The 17,862-nt window shown below is 36.9% G+C and overlaps 1 protein-coding gene across 1 annotated transcript in view; it reads right to left on the bottom strand.

The window, feature by feature from the left end:
• CDC50A (cell division cycle 50 P4-ATPase accessory subunit A) overlaps window positions 1-17,862 on the bottom strand; it is a 42,317-nt gene that overhangs the window by 8,703 nt on the left and 15,752 nt on the right. The window contains exons 2-6 of the mRNA XM_027092286.1: window positions 10,317-10,424; window positions 7,839-7,946; window positions 3,393-3,480; window positions 2,190-2,336; window positions 1,313-1,519 (exon numbers count right to left, since the gene is read on the bottom strand). Coding sequence (XP_026948087.1) covers window positions 1,313-1,519; window positions 2,190-2,336; window positions 3,393-3,480; window positions 7,839-7,946; window positions 10,317-10,424 — 658 coding nt within the window. The remainder of the gene's footprint in view (window positions 1-1,312; window positions 1,520-2,189; window positions 2,337-3,392; window positions 3,481-7,838; window positions 7,947-10,316; window positions 10,425-17,862) is intronic.

The raw sequence follows: 17,862 nt of genomic DNA, 5'->3' as shown, positions 1-17,862 counted from the left end.
CCTAAAAGTTCTCTTGCTGCAAATTATCTGTCAACTAAGAACTCCTGAGTGCTCCAAAGATTTCCCTTTATCGTGCTGTAGGCTACAGGATGCCCTCTACTTTTGCCATAGCCTCAAGATAATGTTCTTTCTACCAGCACCTAAACTGGGTCTGTCTGTCTAAAATTTCTGCTATGTAGGCCTAGTTTCAAACACTTGGTCACTTTCAGTCTGTCACTCTCAGGTCATGTTCAGTTGTCTACTGAGGTGCAAAATCAAAAAACTAAGGCTACAAATAGGTCTTTATTTTGAAATTAGGTCTATTAACCGTTTATTAATCCATTATAAACCTAAAACTATATACTTATAGCTAATTTGGGTTATGAAAAATCAAAACTGTAAGATCATCAGCACACATGCTAATATTTGAAAATTTTTCATTCACGATATATACAAGCAATGGGCTAGAAATTAAAAGATGTAAGGATTTTGTTGAGAATAAAAGTTAGTGCCCAATATTTCTGGCTTAGGAAAGACTTTGCATCCAGGCCAATATGGACTGGTCTGACTACTTGAGTGAACCAGCTAGGGATGCAGCCTACAGTGATGGTTGATGGTAAAGTCAGCACAGCTTGATTATGAACCCTGATCCTTCTATCGCCTGTGTAATCTCAGTTAAGTTACTTAAATGCTCTATGTTCCTATATTCTTGTCTATAACGTGGAGATGACACCTGCCTCACAATGCTTGAAATAAATAAAATAATACATGGAAAGTACTTAGTATAACGTTGACATATAGTCAGGATGAAATTAATGATATTTATCAGCACTGAAAAGTATGCCTAAATTATTAAGGTGGAACAATACAGCTAATGATAAAAATGTTTTGATATTGTAAACAGAGCAATAATTATAAATAATTATGTTGATATGAAATAACAAATTTGCTGATTTTTATTATCTAAAAAAATATAGATTAAAACAGCCCAGTACCACCAACACTTAGATTTACTAAGTGAGTACTAGCCTTTGCATTAAGCTGAATTACAATCTCTCTTGTAAAAATATCTAACTTATTAATAAATCTAGCACCTACATTTTAAATAATTTTACCAAATAAGATGCTTGAACTCTAGTACAAAGTATTTAAAACTTAAAGGCATTTCTGGAAGAAACAAGTTAAAAGAGACTTTCTCATACATACACACATACTCATAAAAATGCAGAGAGCAAAACTAAAACACAAAGTAGCATGCCACATAACTGAGACAAGACTGGACTACACTCCTTTCAAATTCTTTGAATCTGTGCACATGGCCAAAAAAGGATACTGTATGTGATATTCAAATAGTATCGTCCAGCTGGTAATGTCGGATGTAAATCACTTTTCCTCTCTATAAGACGATACAACTTACGAAAAGTAGGTAGTGCTGCCGTACGCATCCAAACAATAAAATCCTCATTTATGAACCCACTATTATCTTCGTCAGGATCCAGCATATATACTGGTTTAACCCAGTTTACTGGCTTTGTTGTGCCTTAAAAAGGAGAGATCGGTGTGGAGTGGGGAGACAAGACATTCAATTCTGTTGAGAGTTTCACTGAAAATTCACACTCTAATAAAACAAAGATATACAATATGAATATTTTCCTTATGTTCAAAAGTAGAAATATATTCATATTCTAAGGAAGTCTTAAAATCGAAAGAGAAACCAATTCTTCACATAAAAACTTAACAAATAATTACAAAGATTTGATTGATATCTCAATTAAGAGAATACTAAAAGTAGGCTACTGAGTATACTCCAAAAAGCAAATGACTTAATTCAAAGATATAATGGTAAGAAACATTACATTGTGAAATCAAGGAGGCATAGAAACAAAAAAAAATTTGGACTTATAACTATTAATAATTAAAATAAATAAATAAATACTTGTTTAAAATAAGCCTTGTCACAATTTTAAAAGATTATGGCTGAAACGCTTACAAGGAAATACCAGAGAAATTCAAGATTAAAAGTATACTACTTTTCCTTTAGAATTTCAGTACATTAGAAGATACTACATATTTTACCTAACTTGACAGCAAGTTAAGAAAAGTTGCTTTTTAAAAAGCATAAACTTTTTTAAGATTCTAAAGACAGAAAATTTTAGGTACTTCATTAAAACGCCTAGCTTATGTTTTACGGGATATTAGTAATATTTTACCTTTGAATCGTTCTTCTAGGGGAATGTCTGCTCCAGGGGGATTTCTGAATTTCACATTTTTATCTGTCCACCAAGCAATACCTTTCTTTATCAAATGAATAGGTGTAGGATCAGATTCATTGCCAACCAGAAACAAATCTAGTGTATCTAAACACAAGAAAAGGAAGATACTGCTAAACATCTACTGAATATCCATAGTGCCGGCTTTCTTCCATGAGAAATGAGGATCTGGTACTTGCCCCCCAAAGCGGTTGTAACGAAGCAGGCATGTGATGAGCATTTGCTCTTGATTATTCACATGTGAATTAACTATGGTAACTTTATAATCCTAGATGAACTTGCCTTCCCTCAATAGTTCCAGGTCATTTTCCTACATGGCTAACTGATATGTGATATGGTCAAATGTTTTAATAGTAACCCAACTAAAACAATTTGCAAGGTAAATCTGCCTCTATTCTTTAAAAAAAAAAAAAAAAAAAAAGGCACTGCTAAATAGCTTCTGGCTTATCAATTTCTCTCTCTGCACTGTCCAATCTGGTAATCACTAGCTATATATGGCTACAGAGCCCCTGAAATTACGGCTGGTCCAAATGACTATGTTTTGTAAGGATATAATGTACATCAGACATCAAAGATTTAGTATAAAAATTAGTATATAAAATATCTCACTAATAACTTTTATATACTGAATATCACTTACCTGCTGAAATGATAATATGTGGGGCATACTGAGTTTAATAAAGTATAATTAAAATTAATTTCACTTGTTTCTTTTTTATTGTTTTTTTAATGTGACTACCAGAAAGCTTAAAATTATACACGTCTCACATTTATGGTTCACTTTACATTCATATCAGACAGTGCTGCTCTAAATGATCAACTGTAGCCCCTATCTAATGGTATAAATATTCAAAGTTGTTGGTAAAGGTAGCCTGGCATTTATTTTATCATGTATGAAATAGTAAGTTAGCAGAATGGCCCTGCTTCTTTCTTCCCAGAGACAGAAATTCATTCTTAAAATATAAGAAATCACAAAAGAAAGTCATAAAGCATTATAATACCCCACTAAATAACTAATTCACATATTTATCTTAAAGCTGTTGAATTTCTCAATCTCATTCATGTTTCTGAAAGATTATACAAATATTCCTAACTACAGTATTATATATATATATATCATCTTTGTTTATCTCTGTCTCATACCATTAAACATGCTGTTGGCAATAGCTCCACAAGGAGCAATTGGTTTGTCTTCATTTCTTCGATAAGGCTCACATTCCTTACTGGGATTCTGATATTTAGAAGGAAAGAAGAGAGAAGTTATTACCCAGGCCTCTGGGAGAACTATGAGTTAGTCCTAATTACTGATTAAAAATTCAATCCCTAATATTTCTCATTTCCAATGCATGTAAAATGTCTATATTATAAACAGACTATAAATAATACCACATTTAATTACTCAAAATATATTCTTTAACATTACTACATTATAGCCTTTTTTTGCATATACTGTCATATAGGTATATGTCAAATTGACTTTTTTCTCTTTTTATAAATTTATTTATTTTATTTTTGGCTGTGCTGGGTCTTTGTTGCTGTGCACGGGCTTTCTCTAGTTGCAGCAAGCGGGGGCTACTCTTCATTGCGGTGCATGGGTTTCTTATTGCGGTGGCTTTTCTTGTTGTGGAACACGGGCTCTAGGTGTACAGGCTCAGTAGTTGTGGCGCACGGGCTTAGTTGCTCCATGGCATGTGGGATCTTCCCAGACAAGGGTGTGAACCCGTGTCCCCTGCGTTGGCAAGTGGGCTACCAACCACTGCGCCACGAAGGAAGCCCCCAAACTGACATTTTAAACAATTTTCATACCAACACAGAAATCATAACTACAAAATGTTTTCTGCACAAGAAAAACTAAGAAGCCGTCTATTGTCAATCCAGCTGTGACAGAATGAAAGGAATCTTAAACTTGAAGTAAGAAGACTGGAGCTTTGGGACTTCCCTGGTGGTCCAGTGGTTAAGACTCTGGGCTCCCAATGCAGGGGGTCCGGGTTTGATCCCTGGTCAGGGAACTAGATCCCTCCTGCATGCCGCAACTAACAGCCCGCATGCCACAACTAAAGATCCCGCGTGTCACAACTAAAAATGATCCTGCATGTCGCAACTAAAAAAAACAAAGATCTCACATGCTGCAACGAAGATCCCACACGCGGCTCCCACATGCTGCAACTAAAACCCAGCACAGCCAAATAAATAAATATTAAAAAGAAAAAAAAAAAAAGACCTGAGCTTCTAGTTCCATCTATGTACTATGTGACTCTGCGCAAGTCCCTTGATTTATCTGCACTTCACTTATAAAATTAACATGTTCAAGTAGATAATTTCAAATTTTGTAATTTGGAAGGGAGGGAGGGAGGAAGGAAAAGTCTAATGCAGATTCCTAGAATATACCAATTTTCTCTAAGTTGTGCACCCAGGTATAAAGAAAGCACAAATGTTGGCAAGGCAAACAGCACTTCACCTGTCCTCCAGATTTGGTTTTGGCTTAGTCCCTGTTGAAGATCTCAAGGAAACGTGGAAGCTGTAGGATTAATCCAGAGATTCTACCAAGTCTGGTATTAGGTATACATCTGAGTTGTTCTGCGACTCCAAGGCCACATTAAGCCATGTCTCACAACACATAAACAAACCAAGATAGTCTCGATTTGAAATTAACTAGAACCTAGCTAGGCCTCTTAGGGCTATTCCATTATAACCAACCTTGACTTGTATCTACGTTCTGGCAGGGAATCTCATAAAGTCTCTTTAACATTTGACTTCCCAGCTTTTTGGTCCCTAAGACATCTACATTCAGAAAGTTAGTATTCTAAGACCATGAAGATAGACAATGTATAACTGGCTTATTACTATTAGAATGTTTTGATGAAAACTGATTTCAAAAAAATAAGGTAAATAAACTCTCAATGGGGCAAATATATTTTAACCACTAAACCATTTTGGAGGGGAGGGGGGCAAGGAAGAGCAACTTTATTTGGAAAACCAGAAAAGATGGTGGACTAGTGTCCCGAAGAACCATCTTCTAACTACTAAATTATTGAAGTTTTTTTTAAAAAAGGAAAATATTTACTACCTATGCATCAGATACTGAACTAAGCAATGCTAGGTACTTTGCAGTAACTGGCTTACTAGGAAAGCCATTTAATAAAGAGTACCTAACATGTACCACATACCATGTAAGGTGCTAGAAATGGAAAAATGAAAAAAAAGTCCCTGCTTTTCAGCTGCTCACAATGTAATATAGGAAACAGACTCAAATACAACCAAGTATAATATGAAATAAGAGCCATGATAAAGGTGTCTATATTCATTCCATATATATTTATTAAATGCCTTTCATGTGCTAGGTACTGGAGAGGCACTTGGTATATGGTGATTAAAGAAAGTCATGCTCCCTGCTCTCATGAGCTTGCAGTGTAGTTGGGAGGACAGAAGATAAGGGGAAGACTGTCTCTGGAGGTAGTATCATGAAAGTTAAGACCTAAAGAAAGTAGGAGACAGCCACGTGAAGAGCAGGCAGAAGAGAGCTTTAAGCAGAGAGAACAGTACACACCATTTAGAAAGAACTTGATACCTCTGAGAAGGTAAACAGGGAATGTAGTTAGAGTATGGCAATAAAGAAAATGACACACGATGAGACTGGAGAGTCATGCATAGCTCAGATCATCCTGAGTAAACCACTGAAAGATTTTAAGCAGGGAAGTGGTATTTACTTTTTTTAAAAGATCACTCTAGCAGCTCTGTAGAAAATGGCCTGGAAAGGAAGAGCAAGAGTAGATGATATGGGGAGACAGTGTGTTAAGTAAAGTGAGAAGTGACTTGGAACAGGGTATGAATGAAGTAAATACGTAAAGAAGTTATTTTGCATCCAAAGACACTAAAGTAAACAGCAGGCCTGAGGTGAGAAGACCTCCGGGGAAAGAGTAAAAACCACATTCTAGACAAATGAAATGGAAATGCCCAAATGGGCAGATTACCTGCATCACCAGGCATGGTTAGGGAACAGCATATATGGCTCAGGGCAGCCAGGCCAAAGGTACATTAAGGATAGAATATAAAATCAATGAAGCTGAAGTGGTAGGCTGACATCAGATTGTGAAGGGCCTTATATACAATGTTAAGTTACTTGAACTTCAATCTGTCTGTTCTTAACATCTCTAAAATTTTTGAAAGCCACCTGGTCTTAAAGTCATATATTTTGGTCTAGTCCAGGGATTGATAAATGACAGCCTGCAGGCCAAATCCAGCCCCAGCTCCTGTTTTTGTAAATAAAGTTTTATTGGAACACAGCTACCCATTCACTTAAGTATTCTCCATGGCTGCATTCATTCTAAAATGGCAGAGGTGAGTAGCTGCAATAGACCATATAAACTGCAAAGCTGAAAATGTTTACTATTGGCCCTTTACAGAAAAAATTCATCAATCCTTAAGTTTAGTCTAAAAGCTCTGCTTGAGGTTTGGAAGAAAAGAATCTCAGCTTCTTTTGCCCTCGGTGAAGAGAGTGTGTATCTATATAAAAGAACTGTAAATCAAGCACCACTTCTAGGTCTTTCAACACACCCAATCTATGATCCCAATCAACAAATTCTTCGTGTGCCTCATCAACTTGGTGTGTCTCACAGACCTTCACCTTCTCTGGACTTGAGTCCTAAAAGTTGGATCCCACGACATAAATCCCACATGGACTACAAGATATTGCAGACCTAACCAGAATCTTTAAATAGACTTATTATTTCTTAAGATCCCAAACATCAGGAAATAGCAATAAAACCAGGAAGGATAACCTAGAGTAACTTTACGTTTACCAGGACCATTCTGGTCCCAGTATGGTCCTAAATTGCATTCTAAGAGTGTCACTGTTTCTAAGAGATACCTGAATTGCTAAAGGTTTGCTGCATTGGTAGCAATAATATAAAATACTTGGGCACCAACCACTACTATGAGAAGCTGAACAACAGTCAGGAAGCTAAGATCCTCTAGTCCACAGATTCCCAAACCAGGCTGAGCATCAGAAGGGGAGCTTGTTAAAAATAGATAATTTTAGAGCTCCACCCCTGTATACACAGACATATGAGACTTAGGAGAATCCTGGAATCTGTGTTTTCAAAAAGCTCCTCAGACAGTTTTTCAGTAACCCACACCCTTTGGACTTTAGTACTCGGGCTCCCCACAAGGTAAAAAGCAAAGAGCATACATCTTCAATTCTAAAACACAATCTCAGAAATTAAAAGTAGCTTATTTATATATTCCTACCCAGTGTAATAATAATGAGTAAACTCAAACAGAACAAATTATATTCCCAGAATGCTAGACTCATCAAAATTCCATTACAAACAGATTAACAAAGCAAAAATCCCAATGATACTACCGGAAACAAGCAGGTTGTAACGTGTCCTCTGGCTGCAAGAAATCATTAATCTGTGCAAATTCCAGGGGAAAAAATTTTAACTAAAAACCTTCACTAAACAAACTAAAAATGTCAAACAACACTTTAATTTCATCTAACATTATTAAATTTAACATTTCTAACTGAACAGTTACCACATGTTCTTAGTTCTTAGACACCGTAGTTTCATGTTCCATCATTTTACTTACAAGTAAAGCACTAGGATCTCCATTTAGTTGACTATCATCTCGAGATTTCACATAACGACGATGGTTTTGATAGAAATTAGACAGTCCATAATACATAAACACATTGCCCTAGAGAAATAGAAAGGGAAAAAATGTTCATATAAAACTATTAAGTATGAAATTGTTTCATGCATACATAAAAGCTATGTAATTTGCACTAGTTTAGAATTTGTGATAACTTAAAACAGTTACTGGGGTGAATTCTACCAGTACTTAGCAATCTAAAATGGTACAAATTGTAAATAAGGTTAAACAATCAAACCAAATCAAATAATGTTAAAGAATCAAATCAAATAAGGTCAAAACTCCAAGAGTCAACTTTGAAAATACTCTGAAAGACCTCAAGGACGTCTATTTACATTAAGACAAACAAACAAACAAAGAAGCTCTCAAGGAATCTAATTATTAGCCTAGTCTGATCAACTTTCAGTTTTATTTGTTTATTTTCTTAAAGATTTTTTTTTTGATGTGGACCATTTTTAAAGTCTTTACTGAATTTGTTACAATATTGCTTCTGTTTTACGTTTTGTTTTTTCGGCCATGAGGCATGTGGGATCTTAGTTCCCAGACCAGGGATCGAACCTGCACCCTCTGCATTGAAAGGCAAAGCCTTAACCACTGGACCGCCAGGGAAGTCCCTACTTTCAATTTTAAATCTTCTCTAATTCAGATTGGTCTTCATCCAATTAGCATCAACTTTTCAAAGGAATAATGCTTTCAAGCTTTCATTTACTGCCCAAAATAAATTCTGAACTTGAATTGGGTCATAGTAAATTTCTCAGCAGGATACTATATAATATTAGTAATGAACAAATTAATAATTAGTAAAGTATCTAAGATAATGAGTCACTTTATAATAATCAAGAAAAGTACTTTAATGTATTCAGTGGACTCAACTTGGAAATAATCTGGGAAATAAAGGTAACCTACCTACATTGTAACTATTTAGAAGATGTTATGAAGTCGTCTTGAATGACTAAGATTTTTAGAGGTGGCAAAAACATCAGCTATTTTCTCCTTTCTGGTTGCTACCTCCATTGTCTATAACCTTATACTCAATTAAAAGGAAGACAGAAAAAAAAAAGGAATTCAATAACATTTTGCTTTATTTGATTTGCTGTTTTCTTATACACAATCATTTATTTAAAGCTTGATTTTCAAATGTCAAAATATGCAAACTTTCCCATTCCTTATAAAGAAAACACTTACATAGAAATCTTTCGTTTATTTATTTGGTTGGTTGGGTTTTTGTCCTATGAAAAGGCTTTAGTCTAATTCAGCTTGGGCTTGTAAAGGAACACAGAGCCCACAAAAGAATGAATCTGAGGATGATCACCTTTGCAGAAGAACAGTTCTGAAATGCTTAATGTTTTTGTATGGGGGAAGAAACTAGTGGAGCTTCTAAATCATTACAAGTCTCTTCCATGTCTTTAATTCTGCCTGTTCTGACAAAAGCAGAACTTAATGCAACTTATAGTTTGTCCATCACACAAAAAAATCAAATCTTTATGATGTTTTAAAGTTATATGTTATTTCTGCCAAAACAAAATAATTAAATTCCTGTCTTCTCCCTAATTTATTTTCATATTTTTTAAAAAGGGAGTGTTACAGTCCACGATCTCAGGGCAACAGCATCCACAACCACTAGATGGCAACCATCTATTAAGGACCTCAAAAGTCATCACGACCTTTAAGAAAATTTAAAGCATAGCTACAAAAATCTAAAAAGTTGGCATGTATTAAAGCAGTTTTGCTCCCTGAAGAATAAAACAATAATTTTTTAAAGCTCAATTTTCAGGTAAAGGAGAACATAAACGGGTCTTGTCATGCCTATTTCTGAATCTTTGTGTCCTTTAGCATCTGCTCAGTTTCCAAGAAGAATGACAGGTAAGTGTGAATGCAAAAGACACACAGACCACACACACACACACACACACACACACACACACACACACACACGGATGGTATTCTAACTGCTTGTCAATAAGGTTTTACTGTTTGCATTTATGTTAAAGTATCATATCTGATGAAAAAATAATGCAATAATGGGTGAATTAGTATTTATTTTCCAAAGTAAAACTTATAGTATTAAAAGTAGGCAAAACAGTTTGAGCAATAATTTTTTAAATACAAGTAGATGTAGATAGAAACTTGATACAAAAAAAATTTTTGTACAGTTATAAAATTTTCCAGAAAAAGAATGTTTTAAATTTAATTTAAACTACTAACTACAATAAACTATTAAATTAATGTATTTAATTATCAGGCAGCATAATCCAATAGCAAAACAAAACAATCTTCCTCAAAAGTGTATAGATTCCCAATAAATTAAAGCAACATATCAACAAGAAGAAAATAACTAGTAAAAAAAAAAATTTAATATAATATCAATATTTTTTAAAGCATGGCTTTTCTAAAACACTACTTGGGAATACAGACCTCAAATGACTGTTCCAGAGTGAAGTTAATGGTACAAATACAAGGTGTCACATTCGGAGACAAACATTTATTGCAGGGACTGGAAGGGTCTGTTCCGGTATAATCAATCTGCAAGAGAAAAATATAACTAAGCACACTTCCTTGGAGAAACTGGATACACTCGGAAATAATTTGCTATCAGAGGGGAAAATGAGCCTGATGGAGCAATAATAGCCCAGAAAAAACCTTTTTATAAGGTCATCTGTTTATTTTGACTGGAAAGGGTCCTATGTCATCCTACTGGCTCATCTCTCCTTTTTACCAAAAGAAATACATTTACGCATAAAATCATAAATATAAAATTCAAACTGCATGATGTATAAAGGTTTAAATAACTACAAAGTCTAAACAACTTTTCCATCATCTCAGCTTTCCATGGCACATTTTCAAATGAAAAAAACAAACACAAACAAAAAACTACCAGGTTTCTCAAGGGCTACCATTTCTTTAAAACCTGGTGTTGGATAATTAAGAATCTGTCTTATCTTTCTCCTGGGTTCCTGGCAGGGAGTCTCTGAATCCCTTAAATTCCCCTGGTGATAAGAGTGCATTTGTTTTTGATAAGCCCCTGAGTCACCCTAGAGTTTATGCTAAGGAGATGGCTCAGGTGAGGGCTGGTCACCAGAAAGACTAGATGTGATTAGGGACTCTGGACCAGCCCAAACTCTGAAAAGAGGGAGAAGGCTGGAAATTTAGTTCAATCATGTGGCCAACGTTTAATCAATCATGCCTTCATCATGGAATTCCAATAAAAACGCTGGCCACCACAGGTGAGCTCCCGGGTTGGTTAACCCATCAATGTGCCCTGATTCTACAGGGAGAGGGCACGAAGCTCTATATTCAAGACTCTCCCAGACCTTGCCAAATGTGTCTCTTCATTTAGCTGGTCCTAGTTTATATGATTTATGATAAAACTATAATTGTAAGTCTAGCACTTCCCTGAGTTCTGAGTCATTCCAGCAAATTATGGAACCTGAGAGAAGTTACAGTAACCTCCCATATTTATAGGCAGTTGGTCAGAAATGCAAGTGGCCTGGAGACCTCTGAACTTGCAGCTGGCATCTGAAGTGAGGGCAGTCGGGGCGAGGGGGGCTTGGGAACTTCCGGATTTGTAGCTAGTTGGCCAGAAGTATGGGTAGCCTGACTTGCAGCTGGTGTCTGAGTGGTACTGAAGTATATTGTTGGGGACCATGCCCTTACACCTGTGGAGTCTGACACTAACTCAGGTGGTCAGTGTCAGAATTGAATTGCAGTACACCAGCTGTTGTCAGAAGACCTGACCTGATAGCTAAAATGAGAAAACTTTTTCCATTATACGAATTTTTTTTAATAGATTTTATTTTTTAGAGTGGTTTGAGGTTCACAGCAAAATTGAGTGCAAACTACAGAGTTCCCATATACTCCCTGGACCTACACATACACAATCTCCTTGATTATCAATATCCCTCACCAGAGTAATACATTTGCTACCAATGATGACCCTACAATGACACATCATTATCACCCAAAGGCAGTGGTTTACCTTAAGATTCACTCTAGGTGTTGTACATTCCATGGGTTTTGACAAGGGTATAATGACATATATACACCATCACAGTATCACACAGAATAGTGGCACTGCCTAAAAGATCCTCTGTACTCTGTCTATTCATTCCTCCCTTATCCCTAAGCCCTGACAACCATGGACCTTTTTACTGTCTCCATAGTTCTGCCTTTTCCAGAATGTCACATAATTGGAATCATAAAGTACGTAGCCTTTTCGGATTTACCTCTTTCACTTAGGAATGTGCATTTAAGGTTCCTCACTGTCTTTTCATGGCTTGACAGCACATTTCTTTTTAGCATTGAAGATTATTCCATTTTCTTGGTCCACCACAGATTATTTATCCATTCACCTGCTGAAGGATATCTTGGTTGTTTCCAAGTTTTGGCAAGTACAAGTAAAACTGCTATGAACATCCACATGCAGGTTTTTGTGTGGACCTAAGTTTTCAGCCCATTTACGTAAATAACAAGGAGTAGAAATGCTGGATTTCATGGTAACAGTATGTTTAGTTTTGTAAGGGACTGCCAAACTGTCTTCCAAAGTGACTGCACCACTTTGCATTCCCACCGGCAATGAATGAGTTCCTGTTGCTCCACAACCTCACCAGCACGTGGTGCTGTTGACGTTTTGGGTTTTCACTAATAGGTGTGTAGTGGTATCTCACTGTTGTTTTAATTTGCAATTCCCTAATGATCATGTCAAGCATCTTTCACTTGTTTACTTGCCATCTGTGTACTATGGACTAAAGGTTTATGTCCCCCCAAAATTCATATGTTGAAGCCCTAATTCCCAATGTGATTAATTTGGAGGTGGGGACATTGGATTAGGGTTATTTATTTATCTCTAAATTTTATTTATATTTTTGGCTGCGTTAGGTCTTTGTCGCGGCGCGCGGGCTTTCTCTAGTTGTGGCGAGCAGGGGCTACTCTTTGTTGAGGTGAGCGGACTACTCATTGCGGTGGCTTCTCTTGTTGCAGAGCACGGGCTCTAGGCATGCAGGCTTCAGTAGTTGCAGCATGTGGGTTCTAGAGCACACGGGCTTCAGCAGTTGCGATGCATGGGTTCAGGAGTTGCGGTGTGCAGGCTCTAGAGCATTAGGGCTTCAGTAGTTGTAGCGTGCGGGTCCAGTAGCTGTGGCTCGAGGGCTCCAGAGCGCAGGCTCAGTAGTTGTGGCGCACAGGCTCAGCTGCTCCGCGGCATGTGGGATCTTCCTGGACCAGGGATCGAACCTGTGTCCCCTGTATTGGCAGGTAGATTCTTAACCACTGTGCCACCAGGGAAGTCCCTGGATTAGGTTTAGATGAGGTCATGAAGGTAGGGCCTCTGTGATACGACTAGTATCCTCCTAAGATGAAGAAGAAAGACCAGAGTGTGCTCGCGCTCATGCTCTCTCTCTCCCTCTCTCTCTCTCTCCCTCTCCCTCTCTCTCTCTCTCTCTCTCTCTCTCTCAGCTACGTGAGGACAAAGTGAGAAGGCAGCCATCTATTTTTTAAGCCATCTAGTCTATATTGTTTTTTTTGTTTTTTAACATCTTTATTAGAGTATAATTGCTTTACAATGGTGTGTTAATTTCTGCTTTACAACAAAATGAATCAGTTATATATATATATTTTTATAGCAGCCCAAATTGACAGATTTCGGTACTGAAAAGTGGGGTGCTGTTTTAACAAATACTCAAAAAGAAGTGGCTTTGGAACTGGGAAACGGTTAGAGGCTGGAGATTTGAGATGCATGCTAGAAATATAAACATTAAAGGTGATTCTGGTGACATCTCAAAGAGAAATGAGGAGAGTTAGAAAGAAAGCTTCCATCTCCTTAGAGAATTAATAAATAAATGTGATCAGAATATTGGTAGAAATATAGATGGTAAAAGGCCATCCTGGTGAGGTCTTACTCAGAAATGAGGAACATTACTGGACAATGAAAAAAAGGTGATCCTTGTCATAAAGTGGCAGAGAATTTGGCTAAAGTGTGCTCTAGTGTTCTGTGGAATGTAGAACTTGTGAGGGATGAAACTGGATATTTAGGTAGATTTCCAAGCACACTATTCAAAGAGTGTCTTGGTTCCACCTGACTGCTTATAGTAAAATGGAAGAAGAGAGAAACAAATGGAATAAGGAATAATGTTAAGCAAAAAGGGACCAAAACTTATGATTTGGAAAATTCTCAAACCTATCCGTACTACAAAAAATGAGAAAGCTTGTTCTGAAGAGAATACTACGGTGTAGCTGAACAATCATTCGATAAAGAGATTAGTGTGGGTTTGAACCACGGACCTAATCAGCCATTCCAGCAGAAACACTGCCAGTGTGAACGGAAGGGGAAAGAGAAGGGACAAAATGAAGGAAAGCTGAGGGACTTGCTTAGATCTTACAGGACTGGCCCATACAGCCATTCGGCTACAGAATGTGCTATTGATTCTCCAAGATGAGAAGAATGATCCCAGAGATGATTTCGAGACCATCAGGGCTACATCCTCGGTTCATACTGGGGGAGGAGCTCAACAGACCAGAGGGCAGCAATCTGGAGCCTCGGGGCAGGACTTCTACCCCAGTGGGTCCTGAAGGCAGTGTCAGACCAGAGAGTATTATTCTCCAGCCTTAAGATCTGATGACATTTGTCTTGCTAGGTTTTGGAGACTTGCTTGGAACTCATCACCCCTTTCTTTTCATTTCTCCCCCTTTCAAATTTGAGTGTCTATACTATGCCTGTCCCTCCATGGAATTTTGGAAGCACGTCTGGTTCCACAGGTTCACAGCTGGAGAGAAATTTTGCCTCAGGATGAAAGTCTCTTAGGTCTCACCCATATCTGATTAAAATGATATTGAGAAGACAGTTTAGACTTTAGAGTCGATACTGGAAGCAGTTGAGACTTTTGGGGCTGATGATGGGATGAAAGTGTTTTGCATGTGAGGACATGAATTTGAGGAGCACAGGGGCAGAATGTATGAACTGAATGTTTGTGTCTCCTCTCCCTCCAAATTCTATTTTGAAGCCCTAATCCCCAGTACGATAGCATTTGGTGGTAGGCCTTTGGAAGGTAATTAGGTTTAGATGAGGTCAGGAGGGTGGGGCCCCCATGGTGGGATTAGTATCCTTAATAAGAAGAGGAAAAGAAATCAGAGCTCCTTCTCTCTATGCCATGGTAAGGACACAGCAAGAAGGTGGCCATCTGCAAGCCAGAAAGAGGGTCCTCAGCAAGAACTGAACCTATCAGCACCATGATCTTGGACATCCCCGCCTCAAGGACTGTGAGAAATGAGTACCCGTTGTTTAAGCCACCTAGTTTACATTTTGTTATAGAATCCTAAGCTGACTAAGATATTGTCAGGTGAGGTATCTGTTCAGGTCTTTTGCCCATTTTTAATAGGGTTTTCCATTTTCTTTTATTGACTATTATGAGTTCTTTGACGTTTTGGTAACAGTCCTTCATCAGATATGCCTTTCAACAATTTTTTCTCCCAGACTATGACTTGTCTTATCACTCTCTTGATAAATAAGAATTTTATCATTAGCAACCCTAATTGTCTTTAATAAAGTAAAAAAAAAAAAAGCCAACTAATCTTTATTTCTGAAGCTGAACATTTAAACTTTATATATGGATATTCAATTTCTTTTCATAATTAAAAAAAAGGTTAAAATATGTATATAGAAAATAGAGCATCAAATTACAACATCTACAGAACCCTCCTATATTTTTGGTGGCAATGTAAATTGGTACAATTTACAATTGTACCTATTCTTGCTATGGAGAACAGTATGGAGGTTCCTTAAAAAACTAAAAACAGAACTACCACATTATCCAGCAATCCCACTCCTGGGCATATATCCAGAGAAAACCATAATTCAAAAAAATACATGCACCCCAATGTTCACTGCAGCACTATTTACAACAGCCAAGACATGGAAGCAACCTAAATGGCCATCGACAGGGGAATGGATAAAGAAGATGTAGTACACAGGGACGTCCCTGGTGGTCCAGTGGTAAAGAATCCACCTTACAATGCAGGGGACGCGGGTTTGATCCCTGGTCAGGGAACTAAGATCCCACACACAGTGGGGCAACTAAACCTGTGTGCCACAACTACTGAGCTCACGCGCCTCAACTAGAGCCCACGTGCTGCAAAACTACAGAGCCCAAGCACTCTGGAACCCACGCACCACTACAGAGCCCACACACCCTGGAGACTGCGCGCCACAACTAGAGAGGAGAAAATCCACACGCCACAACTAGAGAGAAGGCCACGCACCTCAACAAAAGATCCTGCATGCCTCAGTGAAGAGCCCACGTGCCGCAACTAAGACCCAACACAGCCAAAAATAAATAAATAATAAATAAATAAATCTTAAAAAAAAAAGATGTGGTACATATATACAATGGAGCATTACTCAGCCATAAAAAAGAACAAAAGAATGCCATTTGCAGCAACATGGATGGACCTAGAGATTATCAAACTAAGTCAGACAGAGAAAGACAAATATCATATGATATCACTCATATGTGGAATCTAATTTAAAAAATGATAAAAAATGAACTTATTTATGAAACAGAAACAGACTCACAGATTTCAAAAACAAACTTATGGTTACCAACGGGGAAATGGGGCGGGGGGTATAAATTAGGAGCTTGGGATTAACATACACATACTACCATATATAAAATAGATAACCAACAAGGAGCTACTGGGTAGCACAGGGAACTCTACTCAATATTCTGTAATAACCTATATGGGTAAAGAATCTGAAAAAGAATGAATATATGTATATGCATAACTGAATCACTTTGCTGTACACCTGAAACTAACAAAACATTGTTAATCAACCATACTCCAATAAATTTTTTTTAATAATTTTAAAAATTACATCTAATTGCTTTTCAAAAACCACAAAACTGCTTAACAAAACTTGGTTTTGTCAAATTCCGATATAACCTATTGAAATGTCCTCCATCAAAGCTTACTTACTAATGAAACTTTGTTTAGAGAAAATTTTCATTCACTGCAAATATCTAAGAGAAGCTAGGCACGTAATTAAAACAAGCTAAAAAAACAGGTCTCCTAAATGAAGAGAGATAAAACGTGTATAATTTTTCACTAAACCTGTGGGGCCACAGCTTTCCACCCAGGGCTTATTCATGCACAATATCGCACTTAAAAGCCAACTTTTATGGTTTTGACAAGATGAAAGAAAACATGAGAACATTTAGAAAAATCAACTATATTTAAAAATCTATGTTAAAATATATTAAATTTTTTTTCGATTTTTTTTAATTTAATAATCTCTGCACATCTTCTCTCTCTTCTAAGTCAAATTTAGGATTAAAAAAAAAAAGTTGTCAGCTGGGCCTATTACCATATTGTTTGCCTCTGAACAAAAACCTCTTAAACCACTCTCTTTCAAATTATTTTCTAGGGCAAAGGAGGAAAGACAGATCATCAGCTGTGATTAAGCAAAGATATATTTTCTTTATTTAACTGAACAAAAATAATACGATGGAATGTGAAATCTAATAAATTATACTACAGTATATTAAACCTGAACATTTTTCGAAACCAAGAATTATTGCTGAATGTCAAATTATACTTCAAAGAATAGCTATAACATTTTCATCACAATCTTTTAATTATACTTTTTTAAATGTACAAAAAATTGCATGTCTTTTGATTCCAGGAAATTCTGAAAGTAAAAAAACTGTCATTCACATTTTAAGCCTTACTATGTGCAAGGCATGACATGAAGATACAAAAGTAATCATATCTTATACTTAGTCGATACAGTTTACACAGTCCTTTCTATTCCACACATATTTCATCTGATCCTCACCAAAATCCTATAGTATTATCCTCATTTTACATAAAGAGAACATTCAGAAGCTTGTCCAAGGATACACGAACAGCAGTAGCTGGTGCTACGCTAGAAGCAAGGATTTTTTACTCCAAGTCCAATGTTCCTTCTACTAAA

The sequence above is a fragment of the Aethalodelphis obliquidens genome, unplaced genomic scaffold (assembly GCF_003676395.1).
Source record: "Aethalodelphis obliquidens isolate GAN/ISIS:26980383/991018 unplaced genomic scaffold, ASM367639v1 scaffold3, whole genome shotgun sequence".
Classification (NCBI taxonomy): Eukaryota; Metazoa; Chordata; class Mammalia; order Artiodactyla; family Delphinidae; genus Aethalodelphis; species Aethalodelphis obliquidens.
The sequence above is the reverse complement of the archived record's forward strand: the minus strand, read 5'-3'. Positions and strand labels throughout refer to the sequence as shown.